The sequence below is a fragment of the Callionymus lyra genome, chromosome 5 (genome assembly GCF_982586985.1).
Source record: "Callionymus lyra chromosome 5, fCalLyr1.hap1.1, whole genome shotgun sequence".
In the NCBI taxonomy this organism is placed as follows: domain Eukaryota; kingdom Metazoa; phylum Chordata; class Actinopteri; order Syngnathiformes; family Callionymidae; genus Callionymus; species Callionymus lyra.
This window is the reverse complement of record NC_141822.1, coordinates 29,914,573-29,930,242: the sequence shown is the minus strand read 5'-3', so window position 1 is coordinate 29,930,242 and position 15,670 is coordinate 29,914,573. Positions and strand designations below refer to the sequence as shown.

General features: G+C 39.7%; 2 protein-coding genes across 2 annotated transcripts; both read left to right on the top strand.

Annotated features, from left to right (window-relative positions):
* Positions 1 to 1,219: 1,219 nt before the first annotated feature.
* Positions 1,220 to 13,414, top strand: xdh (xanthine dehydrogenase). Its single transcript, XM_087791844.1, has 34 exons — positions 1,220 to 1,490; positions 2,613 to 2,670; positions 3,205 to 3,301; positions 3,391 to 3,499; positions 3,596 to 3,722; positions 4,289 to 4,350; positions 4,699 to 4,875; positions 4,935 to 5,079; positions 5,178 to 5,270; positions 5,340 to 5,491; positions 5,580 to 5,673; positions 6,164 to 6,273; positions 6,342 to 6,526; positions 6,583 to 6,745; positions 6,863 to 6,949; positions 7,012 to 7,181; positions 7,270 to 7,396; positions 7,459 to 7,578; positions 8,258 to 8,354; positions 8,427 to 8,551; positions 8,616 to 8,749; positions 8,859 to 8,946; positions 9,272 to 9,358; positions 9,646 to 9,837; positions 9,913 to 10,058; positions 10,287 to 10,368; positions 10,663 to 10,758; positions 10,871 to 11,074; positions 11,210 to 11,262; positions 11,335 to 11,449; positions 12,339 to 12,404; positions 12,470 to 12,658; positions 12,726 to 12,893; positions 12,978 to 13,414. Exons 1-34 carry the CDS (start codon positions 1,422 to 1,424, stop codon positions 13,026 to 13,028), a joined length of 4,038 nt encoding a protein of 1,345 aa, XP_087647970.1. The 5' UTR covers positions 1,220 to 1,421; the 3' UTR covers positions 13,029 to 13,414.
* An 89-nt stretch (positions 13,415 to 13,503) lies between these two features.
* LOC148080216 (tetraspanin-7-like) lies at positions 13,504 to 15,670 on the top strand. The gene is made up of 7 exons (XM_087791847.1): positions 13,504 to 13,824; positions 14,634 to 14,822; positions 14,888 to 14,962; positions 15,029 to 15,124; positions 15,232 to 15,387; positions 15,454 to 15,537; positions 15,602 to 15,670. The coding sequence occupies exons 1-7, from the start codon at positions 13,741 to 13,743 to the stop codon at positions 15,668 to 15,670; spliced, it is 753 nt and encodes a 250-aa protein (XP_087647973.1). The 5' UTR covers positions 13,504 to 13,740.

Below are 15,670 nucleotides of genomic sequence, written 5' to 3'. Positions count from 1 at the left end.
AACGATGTCATAAGATTCATAAATGCCTGTCGTCACATGTGCTCATGGTCCTGTCCATGCGTGACGGCCTTATCATATCATGAACACACATAATGTCGAAATTACATTCTGTGACTCAAAAAACACATTTTATATAAAGAGGTTTTTTTTTAAGTAATCAACCATCAACAAATGTCGTGTTCCAGAAAATGTGATTATGTTAACCAGACTGTCACAGATTCTTTGTTTTTCCATTGTTCTTTCCAGAAAAGCTACATAATACTGAGAATGTCACACCGTTCAAGTATCAGCTTCAGTTGTAGTGTTTCTCCCGACATGAAGGCCAGAAATCTGCCGAGTCATGAAAAAAGAGGTTGTTTGGGTGCTTTGGGTTCGAAGCTGATGGGATTCTGACATACAAATAACACCTTTCCAGCTGGTGGGAATGAAACATGTGTGTTTTGTTTGATTAGTCACACTTGGTCGTCCGCGCATATCTTCCTTCCACTCGCGTCATGTGACCAATAGTCGGTGGGCCTGCAGACTCATGTGATCACACGGGGACCAGATTGTAAAACACAGAACAAATCAGGGTTTGTCATCTGATCAGGAGGATGAGTTGGTCATCATAGGACGGACGTTTGTTGAAGTTCATTGTAACATTTAGCAGTCACTGTAGATCAAAGCTCTGCTGACTGAACAATATCATTGTATTACTGTATTGGGTTTATTTTATTCATTTGTGATATACTTTTACCGTGGACCCGAACCCTCGTCTGAGTCTGAGACCTTGGTTGAAATTAAATCCTAGTACTTAGATCAACAGCTGTAGTGGTAAACCTAAGTGGTCAAGTTACCCATAGACAAGCACAACTTATCCTAGCAGTGATCTTAATTTCTTCCTTTTTTAAAACCATCATTATGGATCCTTTTTTTCTCAGCTGTCAAAATACATTCTTATCTTTTTATACTCTGTTGTCATATTGTTATTTTCTTCCTTAAGATGATTTGATTGATTGATTATCTCAACTGATGCTTGATATAGTTAATGATAAGATCATCAAGACGTGAGTCTCGTCCTAGTCCTAAGCTTATTATGACGTAATCAGTCATTATTTTTTGACAATTGTTTGCTCTCAAACTAAATGTTGTCTCCCGTGAACTTTAACCCTTGCCAGTAAATAATTGAGCTCAGAAGCTGCGTGTTCTCTTCGCGGTGTCGGGTCACCAGTCACGCATCAAGTGCCATAAAGTTCCGCTGGAAAAAAAAGAGAATTACTGATTTATCATGTCAGCTAGAAGAATTCTCCTGGGGTTCCTGTGAGGTCGGATATATCCGGGGCGGGTCCAGTCAGTTCTGACCACAATCCATCACCAGGATTTTTCATTCTCTTCCAACACCTGAAGGACGACGCAGGGAAAAAACCCACCAGAACCCGACCATGGAAGGACTCCAGAATGGAACCGAGTCCGCTTTTAACGAGCTTATATTTTTTGTAAACGGAAAAAAGGTAACTTATCTTAATTTTGATGAATCAGAGAGACTTTTATCGAAGTTAAATTCATTCCTTTCTTCACAAATATATATCGTTTATGTCCCCCGTCAATATCAAAGTAATTGTTAACTAATACTTCATCACGGATGTATTCAAAACAAGTATATCACATATTTAAATAATAAACACACAACTATTAAATATAATCTTCTCTAAAAACAATTCAGAGAGATAGAACAAAAGTAATTACCATATGTAGAGATTTTTTCCCCTAAGAATTAATGAATCATATAAATATAAATTCAATACATATTTATTTTGATGCCTTTGTAAACCACTTATAGACGAACACTTGTAAAACGTTCCGACTTATGCGGCACTTTTATTCCCTAATTGAAGATTCAATTTGAAGAAAAAGGGATCGATATGAGGTTAAGTTGAATTTAGTTTCTTACTTGTTGTTTCTTCAAGTTTTCTTTTTTAGCGTTCCGTTTAGCACTTCTCGACGTGCGAAGTTCGAATTTGTTCTGACATGTTAAATGTGATCATACTCAATGTTTGATTTATTTTTTCTTCTTCCGAGTGTATATTTAAAATATAAAATAATTGATTGACACATGAATGCATTTCTTCCGTCATCCTCCTGCTTCTGTTTTCTAAATACAATGATTATTAATTCGTATAGAGCAACCAAAAACCTTAAATATCAGATGGTGTGTCTATGTAAGGATTAATGCTGATTTGTGTAGTACAACAATTACACAATACTGCATCAAGCCACTTAAAGCAATATTAACGAAATATGTTTAATATGACCAATCAAATGCTGGAAAAAAGAAGTCAACCGCCCCCTACTGGTCAGCCTTTCTAAGTCCCTCCTCCAGACAGAAAAACATGAGAAGAAGCCAGTACTGAAATGTTACATAAATAGGATTTTTTAAAGAAATTAAAGGTCAAAGTACATCTAAAAGTACCCTTATTTTATTTACATTATTACAGCATTACATACATAGTTATTTTTGATGAAACACATTGAACTTCAAATATAAATTACTTACTTAATTACTAAATCTACAAGAAGAAACTGCTTTTGTCTTATCAAATGATCTTTATTGTGTTGTTGTGTGTTTTCTGCAGATCCTTGTGAAGAATCCCGATCCTGAAATGACCCTGCTCACTTATCTGAGAAGAAAATGTATGTCCACACTCACACCAGCACATATTTACAAATACGCTTCTTAGTCTTAAGTTTGATAAACATCAGAGAAAAAATTATACGTTCGATTCTAAACTTTCAATTCTAAAGGAGAGAATTTATTTTATTTTGTTTTCGTTTTGACCAGGATGAAAAATAAACTATGGAGTTAATATTCTTATTTTCGCAGGCTTTTCCTTGATTTTCTGGAACTCCTGTGTTGTTCTCAGTTTTATCTTGACCTATAAAGTATATATTTTAGTGAGTATTGTTTTGATTGTTTAAGCGCTTTGTGACCCTGGTCTGGAAAAGCGCTATATAAATACAAATTACTTACTATAAAAGTCACAAGAGACAATTATAAAAAGAATAAACCCAGTTGACTGTTCCCTATAAAATGTCCCTGTTAACCTTTTAGAATACACCATAGCTTTAAAGACACCCATCGTATTATCTAATAGGTCATAAATCATAAATGTAGGTCATAAAAAACTTCTATCTGGAACCATGTCTAAGATCATATCTGTGTGTCAGTGGGTCTTACAGGTACAAAGCTTGGCTGTGCAGAAGGAGGATGTGGAGCATGCACCGTGATGTTGTCCAGATATCACACACACACACAGAAACTTGTGTATCCTTGTATTTGTTGTCACCTGACGGCATGATCTGCTATTTACCTGCCCAAGTCCATCCAGTTTTTGTTTTAACCTTGTTGACCAGTCACCATGCCATCAACGCCTGCCTGGCACCACTCTGCTCCCTGCACCTAGTTGCCGTGACGACAGTGGAAGGCATTGGCAGTGTGGCACGAAAGCTACATCCAGTTCAGGTAAAATAAGCTTGAAAAAATAAAAATACGTATTTTTAGGGAAATGTTCATGTTCTGTTCAAGATCTTGTGCAAATAACGTGTTTTTTGTGTACAGGAAAGAATCGCAAAGTCTCATGGCTCTCAGTGTGGATTCTGTACGCCAGGAATCGTCATGTCTATGTACGCTCTGCTGAGGAACAGGCCCACACCAACAATGGCGGACATAGAGGAGGCATTCCAAGGTAGATTCTTGTTCTTTTAATTGAAAGCTTTTATTGTTCTTTTCCTTTTTTAAGTGATTCAATTATTTTTTTGGGTACAAACAGACACATACTGATGATACAATACAGTAAGTAAGTAAGTAATATTTGTATTGCGCTTTTCTAGACCAGGGTCACAAAGCGCTTAAACAATCAAAACAGATCGATTTAAGAGACACTTAAATCATCCCGTTAGTTTCCCTAAAAGGCAGAACCAGCTCTAGCCTTGGCCTTGTGTCAACAGAATAACAGTTCAAAAACCAGAGATCAGTAAACAGACACAGACGTGACTGGCAACAAAACAAGGCACACATGAGATCACATGAGCCGAACATTCTAACAATGATTATTCAAAAAAGAACAGTTTCAGCGCACTTGTTGGCAGCACGTGCCACAAAAGAATTCTGCAGAACCATGAAAATATTTTCATTTCCCCTTTTTTAACATGGGTGCACAGATTTACATAATTTTGTCATGCCAACTGTCCTGTCATAAAGGCTGACTCAGCACATTTTGGATCTTGCACAATTAATGTTTTCTTCTTCCAGGAAACTTGTGTCGCTGCACTGGATACAGACCCATCTTGGAGGGATTTAAGACCTTCACAGTGGTAAGAGAATCAGGAATCCTGAAAATAAAGAAGATAAAATACTGTTAAATTAATCTACATCATCATCGTCAGATTAATGTCTTTCCTGTAATTATTTGAAAGCTTTGAAAAACTTTCCCAACCATTTGTGTAATATTTGCTCTCATTTTATACTTCCATTAAATCCCCTTTTTTAACTTGTTTAAGAGATTCAGTTTGTTTATTCTGAGCTCATTATGTGCAAACACCAGCACACATAACTGTGATAAAAGTAAAACATAAAGTTGACTGATTGATAAGACTAAAACAATGTTTGCAGAATGCTTCTGTTCACATTGCTGTCTTATGAATGACCTTTACGGTTTCCAGGAGGGTGGTTGCTGTGGCGGGAGTGGGCGAAGCAATGGATGCTGTATGTCGAATGAAAATTCAGTGAAGGAAGATGAAGAAGACACAATCCATCCGGGGGATCCGCAGCTGTTCCAACCCACTGCCTTTGCACCATTTGACCCCACACAAGAAGTGATCTTCCCACCAGAGCTCATGGTGAGACTCTTACGAAAACCAGCCACCTGCTGTATATTAAATCCGAAAATGCTGTCCAGTCCTTGAGCAGGGTTGAGAAGCCTCAATCCATGCGTTTCTACAACGACTCGGTGACCTGGATGCAGCCCTCAAGTCTGGATGAGTTCTTGTTGCTCAAGTGGGAAAATCCTGGCGCCAAGGTGATAGTAGGAAATACTGAAGTGGGTGAGGATCACTCAAAGAATATTTTTACATGCTGAGATATGGGTTAGACATAGAATATGTTTATTCATACACACCTTTGTTTTTTTATATTTATACAGGGATAGAGGTGAAGTTCAAGAATTTGGTCTATCCAGTCATTTTGGCTCCGACTTTCATTCCTGAACTCAACAAAGTGACTCAAACTGATGAAGGTTGGTACATGGCTGGGTTAAAGATATTTTTCCAAACATCCCCTGACTAGCTTATGCACTTGTGCGCAGGTATTGAATTTGGTGCAGCGTGTACTCTGAGCCACATGGGTGCTGTGCTGGGTGAGGCGGTGGCAACCCTTCCTCCTAGTCAGACGGAGTTCTTCGTCGCCGTGCTCGAGCAGCTGCGCTGGTTTGCTGGACAACAGATCCGCAATGTCGCGGTAAGATTGGCTCGGTTTTAAAAAATGGCTCACGAGACAACCACAGTTTAGTCAAATACACATTTATTAAAATGCATTTTTCTCTCAGGCCGTGGGTGGGAACATTATGACGGCTAGTCCCATCTCCGACCTGAACCCAGTCTTCATGGCAGCCTGCTGTAAACTGACCCTTGTGGACAAAGGTAGGATTATTGGACACTTGATGTTATTCATGAGATAAAACATTAACTTTTTAGGAGTGAACATTGACTTTCTGTAGCTTTTTTACCTCCTTTGCTGCCGTGGGTACCCAGCCTTTTAATTGTTAATTAAACAACATTGATATTCTCTATATATCAGTTATTGCTTAAAACATTAACAACAATTCTGAAAACAGATGACACAAAATGTCAATATGATGTCTGAAATCTAAACTGGACAATACAATCCTGATTCAAATTTTAATAATATTATTTTCGATAATTATATAAAATCCATTTGTATGATCTTGTACTGGCTATTTTTATATAGTATATATATAATGTATAGATTAGATTTCGAGTTATTTTGCAGACACAAACGACATAAGTTCATTAACCATCATGAAGGCTTGGAACAAGGACAGCACAAATCCAACTAAGTTAGTAACTACTTGCTAACTAACTACTACTGTTTTCCTAACACAATCCTCAGATGGCAGTCGTGTTGTCAAGATGGACGATGGATTCTTCACAGGTTACAGAAAGACAGTGGTCAGGCCTCAGGAGGTGCTGTTGTCAATCCAAATCCCCTTCAGCAAGAAGGTATGGAGCATATCGTAGCACCTCTGTCAACCAGACAATGAGTGGCCTATTCTCAATCTACTCCACAGTATCAGTTTGTTTCCGTCTTCAAACAATCTCCCCGCCGAGAAGACGACATCAGCATTGTCACTGCTGCCATGAGCGTCACCTTCACACCGGGCACGAGCGTGGTGGAGGACCTCAGGCTGAGCTATGGTGGGATGGCAGCGACAACAGTCCTAGCAAAGACCACAGCCAACAAACTCCTGGGAAGGTAAGCTCTGAAAAAGTCAATCTGGAAGAGTGTTTGTAACATGTTATGCCATCTAGGTCCTGGGGAGAGGAGTTATTGCAGGAGGCTTGCTGCTCATTGGTGCAGGAAATGACCCTGGATCCTTCAGCACCTGGTGGCATGGTGGCCTACCGGCGAACGTTGACTCTCAGTCTCTTTTACAAGTTCTACCTGATTGTTCTGCAGAAGCTTCAAAGAGAGGTTAGTGGATGCTGTTCGCATACGAGCCTGAAACGTTTTTTTTTTTGTGTTGCTAGTTTTCCACACCGTACTTTCTACTTGTAAGTTTGAACAACTGGACCTTTTTGACTTTGCCAGGGGGAGAATGTGAAAGTCAGCCCGGACTGTGTGAGTGCTACCAAGACCTACCACCCGGAGACCCCTTCTAGTGTCCAGATCTTTCAGGTATCACAACGCTTATGTTTACACGTGTCAAGTCCAGATGTGTAAACCCGTGCGTCCCTCAGACGGTGCCAGAAGGTCAGAGACAGGATGACGTTATTGGACATCCACTGATGCACCTATCGGCTCTGAAGCAGGCGACTGGCGAGGCCGTTTATTGTGACGACATCCCTCTGTATGAGAACGAGCTCTACCTCGCTCTCGTGACCAGCACCAAGGCTCATGCACGTATTCTGTACGAGAAATGACACCTGCTTATCTTTATAGATATATGATAATAGAGATACAGATATATATTGGACTTTGTACTTGGTGTGTTTCAGCTCCATCAACTCGTCGGAAGCAGAGTCTTCCCCTGGAGTTGTTTGTTGTGTCTTCGCTGACGACATTCCGGGCAGCAACTCCACAGGACCGGTTGTACACGATGAGACGGTCATGGCTGAGAGCGAGGTGTTTTTCCACACCTTCTGAATATGTGCAGAGCAATTATCTGACCTTTTTTTTTTGCTCAGGTTGTATGTGTGGGTCAAGTTATTGGAGCAGTTGTGGCGGACACACAGGTCAACGCTCAGCGAGCTGCCAAGAAGGTCAAGGTTCAATATGAGGAGCTCCCATCTATTGTGACCATTCAGGTGAGCTTCAACAATCGTTTAGTTGCTCAGGTGTCAAAAATCGGCATCATTTCAGTATTAAATGCTTGTTGGAAATTGTTTAACATTTAAGACACAATTTCTTTCCAGCAGACACAACTCTCTATTGAGACTATCCATTCATTGCCTTCAAGATGTACTTTGTTTCACGTCAGATTAACTGCAGCGAGGCCTGTAAGATTTAGATAAGATAGAAAGGTGAAGCAATAAAAAAAATACATCTTTAAAGTATAATAACCGGGCGTTGGTGCGAGCTGGGATGGCATGTAAAACTGCAGGATGACGAACTGTTTCTGTACATTTTCTTCAGAAAACTATGTTGTGATTTGACTTTAAACAAAATTAAGTTAAATTAAATGAAAAATAGAATAGTTTGTAATTGTATTAATACAATTGATACAATTATCATTTTTTAATATATACTTGACGTAATATTTCAACGTGGTAGTTTCTAGACATGGCGAAATTGTCTATATTCTTAAAGAGTGACAAAAAAAATGTAGATTTCAAATGTAGTGTAATTCAAATCACAACACAGTATAGGATCCTTTTCAATCCATTTTGTGACATTCTTTACATATTTGAGATCAAACGGTCCAGACACAATTAAAATAGTTGTAAAAAATAACAAAACACGTAAAGTCTGGATGGTTCCTTACAGGAAGCCATCGCTGCCAAGTCCTTCTTCCAGCCAATCAGAACCATCCAGAAAGGTGACCTTGAGGCTGGGTTCACGCACGCAGACCAGATCCTAGAAGGTTGGATTTAACGTCTAAAATCAGAAATGCAATGACAGTTGAAGCGTGACTAATGTTTTCATTGACTGATAGGAGAGATGCACATGGGTGGTCAAGAACATTTTTACCTGGAAACAAACGTTACACTGGCCGTCCCGCGACGAGAGGACAATGAGATGGAGCTGTTTGTCTCCACACAGGCGGCCACGAAGACGCAGGTGAGATCACTCTTATCCACTGTGAGTGTCTGATCAGATTGAGTATCCAATGTGTGTTCCTCAGACTTCCGTGGCAAAAGTGTTGGGAATCCCAGCTAACCGGGTCCTGGTGCGTGTGAAAAGGATGGGCGGCGGCTTTGGAGGCAAAGAAAGTCGGACGACAATACTTTCAACTGTCGCTGCAGTGGCAGCAAACAAGTATGTGCACGGATTTCTATTGTTGGTTTCAAGACCCCAGTAATCACAAATGTAAAAGTTGGAAAATTGACACAGTAACAGAACAGCCAGCGTCTGTTTTTTTTTCAAGACTGATGAGGCCGGTCAGGTGCATGTTGGACAGAGATGAAGACATGTTGATAACTGGAGGACGACATCCATTCTACGCCAAGTACAAGGTAAAAGTCTTCACCGTACGGAATCAGATTTGTGACAACAAGATATTTACTTAAAAAAAAAACAACATACCAAGATATGGGACAAACACAACTTACATAGCTATCGCTAACGTTGGCAAATTTAATTATTATTTGGCCGAGTGAGCTTCTAACATGTTACAAGTATGATGCTGCCAAATGAAAATGTCTAATACAAAACAGGTTTCATAAATAATTTGTTTCCCAAAACACAAGCAAAAAAAGAATGCAGAGACAAAAGTGACACAAAGCTGATTCCATACAGTACCGGATACTCTACCATAAAAATTGTTTATTATCTCTGCAGGTGGGATATATGAACAACGGGAAAGTCGTAGCTCTGGAAGTGTCGTACTACAGCAATGCTGGAAACTCTCTTGACCTCTCTTCGTCTGTAAGTCAATGACCTTAAACACACATACTGTTCCAAATAAACTAGCTTCATAGCTGAGACTGTAAGCAACCCAGATGTGATCAGCAATGTTCATCCGTCCGTCTGAATGTCTGTCAAAAAAATGTAAAAACAGATTTTGATTTTGGTTGGAATCGATGATTCCATTTCAGATGTAGCTATTTAAAAAAAAAAATTGGAACATGTATGTTGTGTGAGCGAGTTCCAGAATTAAAAAAAAAACAAAAAAAACTTCGTTCTGATGACTTCACTCATTTATGTGTTTGCAGGTCATGGAGCGTGCTCTGTTCCACATGGAGAACTCATACAGCATAGCTAACGTCAAGGGCACTGGCTACGTGTGTCGCACTAACCTGCCCTCCAACACAGCCTTCAGAGGCTTCGGTGGTCCTCAGGGGATGTTGATCGCAGAAAACTGGATCAATGATGTGGCTCAGAGTCTTAGCCTGCCGGCGGACCAGGTTGGTGGATGGGGGGTTTAAGGTTGGGTGGTTCTCGTCTAAAAACTAGAGGCTTATTTTCTTTGACATCTGCAGGTACGACAAGTCAACCTTTATAAGGAAGGAGATGTGACACCCTACAACCAGATCCTGGACCAGTTAACTCTGGATCGCTGCTGGGACGAGGCGTTGACCCGCTTCGGATATGAACAGCGCAGAGCAGCGGTCGACAGTTACAACAGGTGAGCAGTTCCAGCTAATCTTCATTAATATTGACATGTGTGTCGTCTAGTGACATACGTCTCACACGGAATGAGTCCAATGAGTTTCCTTAATATGCACTTTCAGTTCCACTTGACTTAGTGCCAACTAGATATTTCAGCATTCTGTGTATTAGGCATGTTATCATGAACCAAAATAATTTCATCATGATCTTATGTTTCACTTCCTATTTCCTCTGTGTGTTCCAGACAGAACCGGTGGACTAAAAAAGGGCTTTCCATCATCCCTACCAAGTTCGGAATCAGTTTCACTGCCGCTTTCCTCAACCAGGTCAACAACTGTTCTTGACAACTCAACTTGCACTTGTGGTCTCCCTACTATATCCTCAAAATGTTGTCTTCAGATTAATAGTGCTAGTCATTTTGTGGATGACTTTTCTCTTCTCTTCCTTTTCCTTTGACACAGATCAGTCTTTTAGACGGTTTAACAAAACATGCTTAATTGCTTGTAATCATTTCTCTCTCTTGCCATCATTTCTCTCTCTTGCCATCATGTGGATGGATATTCATGAACCTCTGTCTGTAGCACTCAAGTTGTGTTTTCCTGTTCTTCTTTTGTTCAAAGGCAGGCGCACTGGTCCTCATCTATACTGACGGCTCAGTTCTTTTGACACATGGGGGAACTGAAATGGGACAAGGACTCCACACCAAGATGGTCCAGGTACACTTGTTTTTATACAATTTAGTGTTTTACACCGAAAAGGGTTTCATTATGAATCCACCCTATCACTTCAAATATGTGTTTGCGGCTGATGACGGCTCTGTTTCCACAGATTGCCAGCAGGGTTCTGGGAATTCCCTGTTCTAAGATCTACATCTCAGAGACCAGCACCAACACCGTCCCCAACACCAGCCCCACTGCTGCCTCTGCGTCTTCTGACCTGAATGGAGCTGCTGTGCAGGACGCCTGCATGATCCTCAATCAGCGCCTTGAGCCATACCGCACTAGGAACCCTAAAGGATCATGGGAAGACTGGGTTAGTTTGTGTATCTATAATATTGATGTGACAAAGATCAATAAAAGCAGTCGATTGCTTCAATTATTTGGAAGATTGTGAGAATGACCACGGAGGTCTAAGGAATGACAAAAAACTACTAATTTTGTGTTTTAGGTGGCGGCAGCGTACTTCGACAGAGTAAACCTGAGTGCAAATGGTTTCTACAAGTGAGTATTGACTACATTGTAAAGATGATTTTGATATACAAGTTCAACATTTGATCTCTTTTGATCTTACAGGACTCCAGATCTTGGATATGACTTTGAGACAAACTCTGGACGAGTTTTCAATTATTTCAGCTACGGCGTGGCCTGTTCTGAGGTGGAGATCGACTGTTTGACAGGGTCGTACAAGGTCAGTGATATCTTCTTGGCTCATGCTCTTCAACTTCACTCGCTTCAAATCCAAGATAAAAACCCAAATATCAAGCAGAGCAGTGCTTGATAATGGAAAGAGGCATTAAGACTCATTTACTTGTCAAGTTATCTTTAAACAGTTTGATTGAATTAGTTAAAATAAGGATTAACCGGTTGACTTAAAACCAGCAGGTACAATGAAATAGTAGATCAAATGCTGTGAAATGTTTTCAAAGTGAATAAATATCAATGACAGACAAAAAGCTATCTTTGTCATTCATTATAATTCTAGTTTTTTTTTTAACATTCCTGTCTTAACATTTTCAGAGCAATCCTTATGGAAGTAGATCAGTGTCATCAGAGTATTGAGTAGTTAAATTGTTGAAACTTTGCATTATTTTTATTAAAATGTTTATTAAAATGTTAAAATGTGTCTGTCGCAAAAATTAAGTGTTGAATGAGAAAATATAGAATTTAGAACCTTTATGTATTAATTATATATTTTGGATTTAATAATCAATATAATTACAATATCAAACGTGTAAAAAAAATGTTTTGAAAGAACTGTATTTATTAAAAAAAAGAAAAATACAACCTTTTTATTTAGAAATGATTTTAAAAATGGCACTTGTAAACTTCCATAAATCATCTTACTTTAATACAAATATTTTTAATTTATTATTATTTAACTTACTGTAAGTTTCATTAAATTATATTTTTAAACATTATAATATTGAAGTTGTTACTGTTTGATCTTCTCATTGCAGAGCAAATGTAATATTTAGTCACGTCCCAATTTGTTGACCAACAATCTATGACGCAGCTTAAGAGAAATATTGGTTAATGCAAAATCTTAATGGGATCTTTCTTCTATGTATCATTTGTAGAACCTGAACACGACCATCGTGATGGATGTTGGTAACAGCCTCAACCCAGCCATAGACATTGGACAGGTAAATGATATACTCTTCAGTAAACTGACCTCTGATTTATGACCTTTGACCTGTGATGTCTGCAGGTTGAAGGAGCTTTCATGCAGGGTCAGGGCCTTTTTACAATAGAAGAGCTTCATTACTCTCCATCTGGAGTCCTGCTCACACGGGGACCGGGCTCCTACAAAATCCCGGGTTTTGGAGACATTCCTACACATCTGTCCGTCTCGCTCCTCAGGAACGCTCCACACGACAGAGCCATCTTTGCCTCTAAGGTAACACACCTGAGCGTAATCCTCCGAGACGGATGGCAGAGATAAATATTACTTTTCTCCTGGACAGGCTGTGGGGGAGCCTCCTCTGTTCCTGGCGGCCTCTGTATTCTTCGCCATTAAAGACGCCATCACTGCTGCCCGTGCAGAGTCAGGCATCAGCGGGACCTTCAGGCTGGACAGTCCTGCCTCAGCAGAGAGGATCCGGAATGCCTGCTCTGACAGATTCAGCAAAATGGTAAGAACTTTGTCACATGATGTTTTTATTACAACTTTTATATGATGTTTTAATTGAGTTGTGTCTGCTATTTTTTTTTCATAGTGCCCCCCAGCCCAGCCTGGAAGCTTCAGGCCTTGGTCAGTGCAGGTCTAGGACCTCTTGGGAAGACTATATGAGAACAACAAGCAGTGTTCAAGATTACCGTGGCAACCCTGATCCTCTGAACCCCAAATCTAACCTCCATGACAGACAATGACTAAACCGACTTCAGCGATTTATCAGATTTTATAGATCGTAGCAATAAATATTCTCGAGGAACCTTTTTCTTTTTTATCAAAAATCGAGATAACGGTTTCAAAATAGCAATTAAGCTAGTTAGTTAGCTAAGAGACTAGCATTGTCGCTAAAATGCCTGATTTGTAAATATTATTTTGGAAATATAATATGATATTCTGAATCAACACTTTTGCATGAATAGTTGCCGTATGTAGATTTATTTCAGATATTACTACAAATAATAAAGTATTATTAAGATTAAAGTTGTCTGTCTTGTTTTCTTATATCGCACATTAGCCCTTTTTTTCTTTTTGTTTTTTAAATTAATACATTTATTTTTTAAATATTTTTTTATTTAATTTTTTAAACCAATGAATGTAATGGATACTTCCTTTTTTGTGAAATTCCCCAATTATTATATTGTGAACAAATAAAGTAGGTCCTGGTAACAGGAAGTGACATCATTTTCACACAGGGCTGTGATGTCATGTGTCACCTGCGTGATTATTAACTGAGTCAAAGCGTAAGGCGAGCAGGAGCGGCAGCAGGAGAAGGACGTTCATCTTTACTGGAGAGAGCGTTGGGTGTCATGATGGCTCGCCGCAGGATGGAGACCAAACCAATGATTTTCTGTGTGAAGAGTCTGCTGCTGATCTACTCCTTCATCTTCTGGGTCTGAAATATTTTTGTGTTTTGCTTCTCATTATCAGCATTGTTAATTCATTAATGTTTACAGGTAGAATAGAAGCAGGGTTGTTTCTTAATCCATTGAGTTTTATGTGTAAACTATCAGCTTAATATCGGTTAAATCTTCTTTTAGTCATTGAAAGAAGAGACATTAAGTTAAGACATCCTTCAACATTTAACTAATAACAAACAACCTTCGATCTTATACATTATCTTTGGTGCTTTTTTAAAACGTATATTTTTGCCAACTTGAAGGAGATGATGTCATGAGTCACATGGGTGAGAGAACCTGGGTCAGGAGGGCGGACGACTAGGTGCGGAATGATGAGGAAAATTCCACACTGGGATGATAATGAAAGTGCAAAAATAAAACTGGGGCTTGATGTAAACCCATTGAAGACATTGTTGTTTTTTTTAAATGTCCAAATCAATACAATAGTCTTAGTCTTAGCCTAGAAATTGTATCTGGTTCATGGATGTTGATGGAATATTTCCATGTGACTTTCTCACCAGTGTGGTCAGTATCATACTGTTTTTGCTCTGGGTTTCTCTCTTTATTTTCCATTTCCATTTATTTTTTCATTTTATTTATTTATATCTTCACTGCAGCATCTGATGGATCAAAATTATAATCCGTCAATGTAGATATTGCTAGTCTTAATCCCTTAGTCAGAGTTTTTCTTTTATAAAATAATCAGTTTTGTGCTATATGCTCAGTTCTGATTATATTTCTGATGTGGTGTTGCTTCATCACCTCATAAATAAAGACCTCATGTTAACCCCTGACCCCTCTAGGTGATGGGCGTGGTCCTAGTGGCAGTGGGTTTGTGGTGGAAGTTCACTCTGAGTCCGTATATGTTGCTGATCTCCACTGGACCGTCCAATGCTCCCTACATGCTCATGGGCACTGGTGCTGCCATATTGCTGTTCGGTCTATTTGGCTGTTTCGCCACCTGCAGGGGGCGCCCATGGACGTTGAGATTGGTGAGACTTGATAACAACATCCGAGTGGTTGGGTCCAGACTCCTGACCTTTGACCTCTCACGTAGTATGCCGGACTCCTGGTTCTCGTCTTCCTGACTGAACTTATCGCTGGCATATCGGGCTTCATCTTCCGACACGAGGTTCGCAAATATATATTTATAAATATATATAAACATTTGTTTACTCTCCTTCTTGCCCATGTGCAGATCAAAGGGACCTTCCTCACAACCTACAGCGAAGCAGTGCTGCGATATGATGGACGAGATGACAAAAGCTTAGCTGTTGATGACGTCCAGCGCAGAGTTGGTGCCATCTCATGCTCAGAACTACTCTATTCGCAGAGGACACTGTGATGTGTTCACTGCGTTTATGTCCAGCAACAAGTTTGTGAAATGTGTTTGATGTGCAGCTCCACTGCTGCGGCGTCCACAACTACACAAGCTGGTTCAGCAGTGTCTACTTCCCCGGCGGGGGGGTACCTGCCAGCTGCTGCATCACCTTCTCCGACTGCAACACATCTGACTTGAAGAACTCAAGTCTGGTGGCACGTAAAGTTTACAAGCAGGTGAGTGGAAGACATAAACACACACACACACATAACATTTAAGCATATTGGCGTGTGTGTTTGCAGGGATGCTACGAGCTTGTGACCTCGTTTATAGAAGGTAACATAGGAATCATCGCGGGCATCACTTTTGGAATCGCATTTTCTCAGGTGACGTCATGTTATCTTTTTCCTACATCTCAAGTTCAATCACTAAATTGCTTTTTTCTTACAGTTAATCGGGACACTGTTGGCCTGCTGTTTGTCTCGATTCATTCATGTGAACCAGTACGAGATGGTTTGA

What these genes read in the sequence shown, in the direction of transcription:
- xdh (XM_087791844.1), top strand. Translation starts at nt 1,422, where the DNA reads ATGGAAGGACTCCAGAATGGAACCGAGTCCGCTTTTAACGAGCTTATA. An exon ending in ACTGACCCTTGTGGACAAAG is followed by an intron (nt 5,674 to 6,163) that starts GTAGGATTATTG and finishes CACAATCCTCAG; the next exon opens with ATGGCAGTCGTGTTGTCAAG. An exon ending in CAGCCATAGACATTGGACAG is followed by an intron (nt 12,405 to 12,469) that starts GTAAATGATATA and finishes TGATGTCTGCAG; the next exon opens with GTTGAAGGAGCTTTCATGCA.
- LOC148080216 (XM_087791847.1), top strand. Translation starts at nt 13,741, where the DNA reads ATGATGGCTCGCCGCAGGATGGAGACCAAACCAATGATTTTCTGTGTG. An exon ending in GCTTCATCTTCCGACACGAG is followed by an intron (nt 14,963 to 15,028) that starts GTTCGCAAATAT and finishes GCCCATGTGCAG; the next exon opens with ATCAAAGGGACCTTCCTCAC. An exon ending in CACGTAAAGTTTACAAGCAG is followed by an intron (nt 15,388 to 15,453) that starts GTGAGTGGAAGA and finishes GTGTGTTTGCAG; the next exon opens with GGATGCTACGAGCTTGTGAC.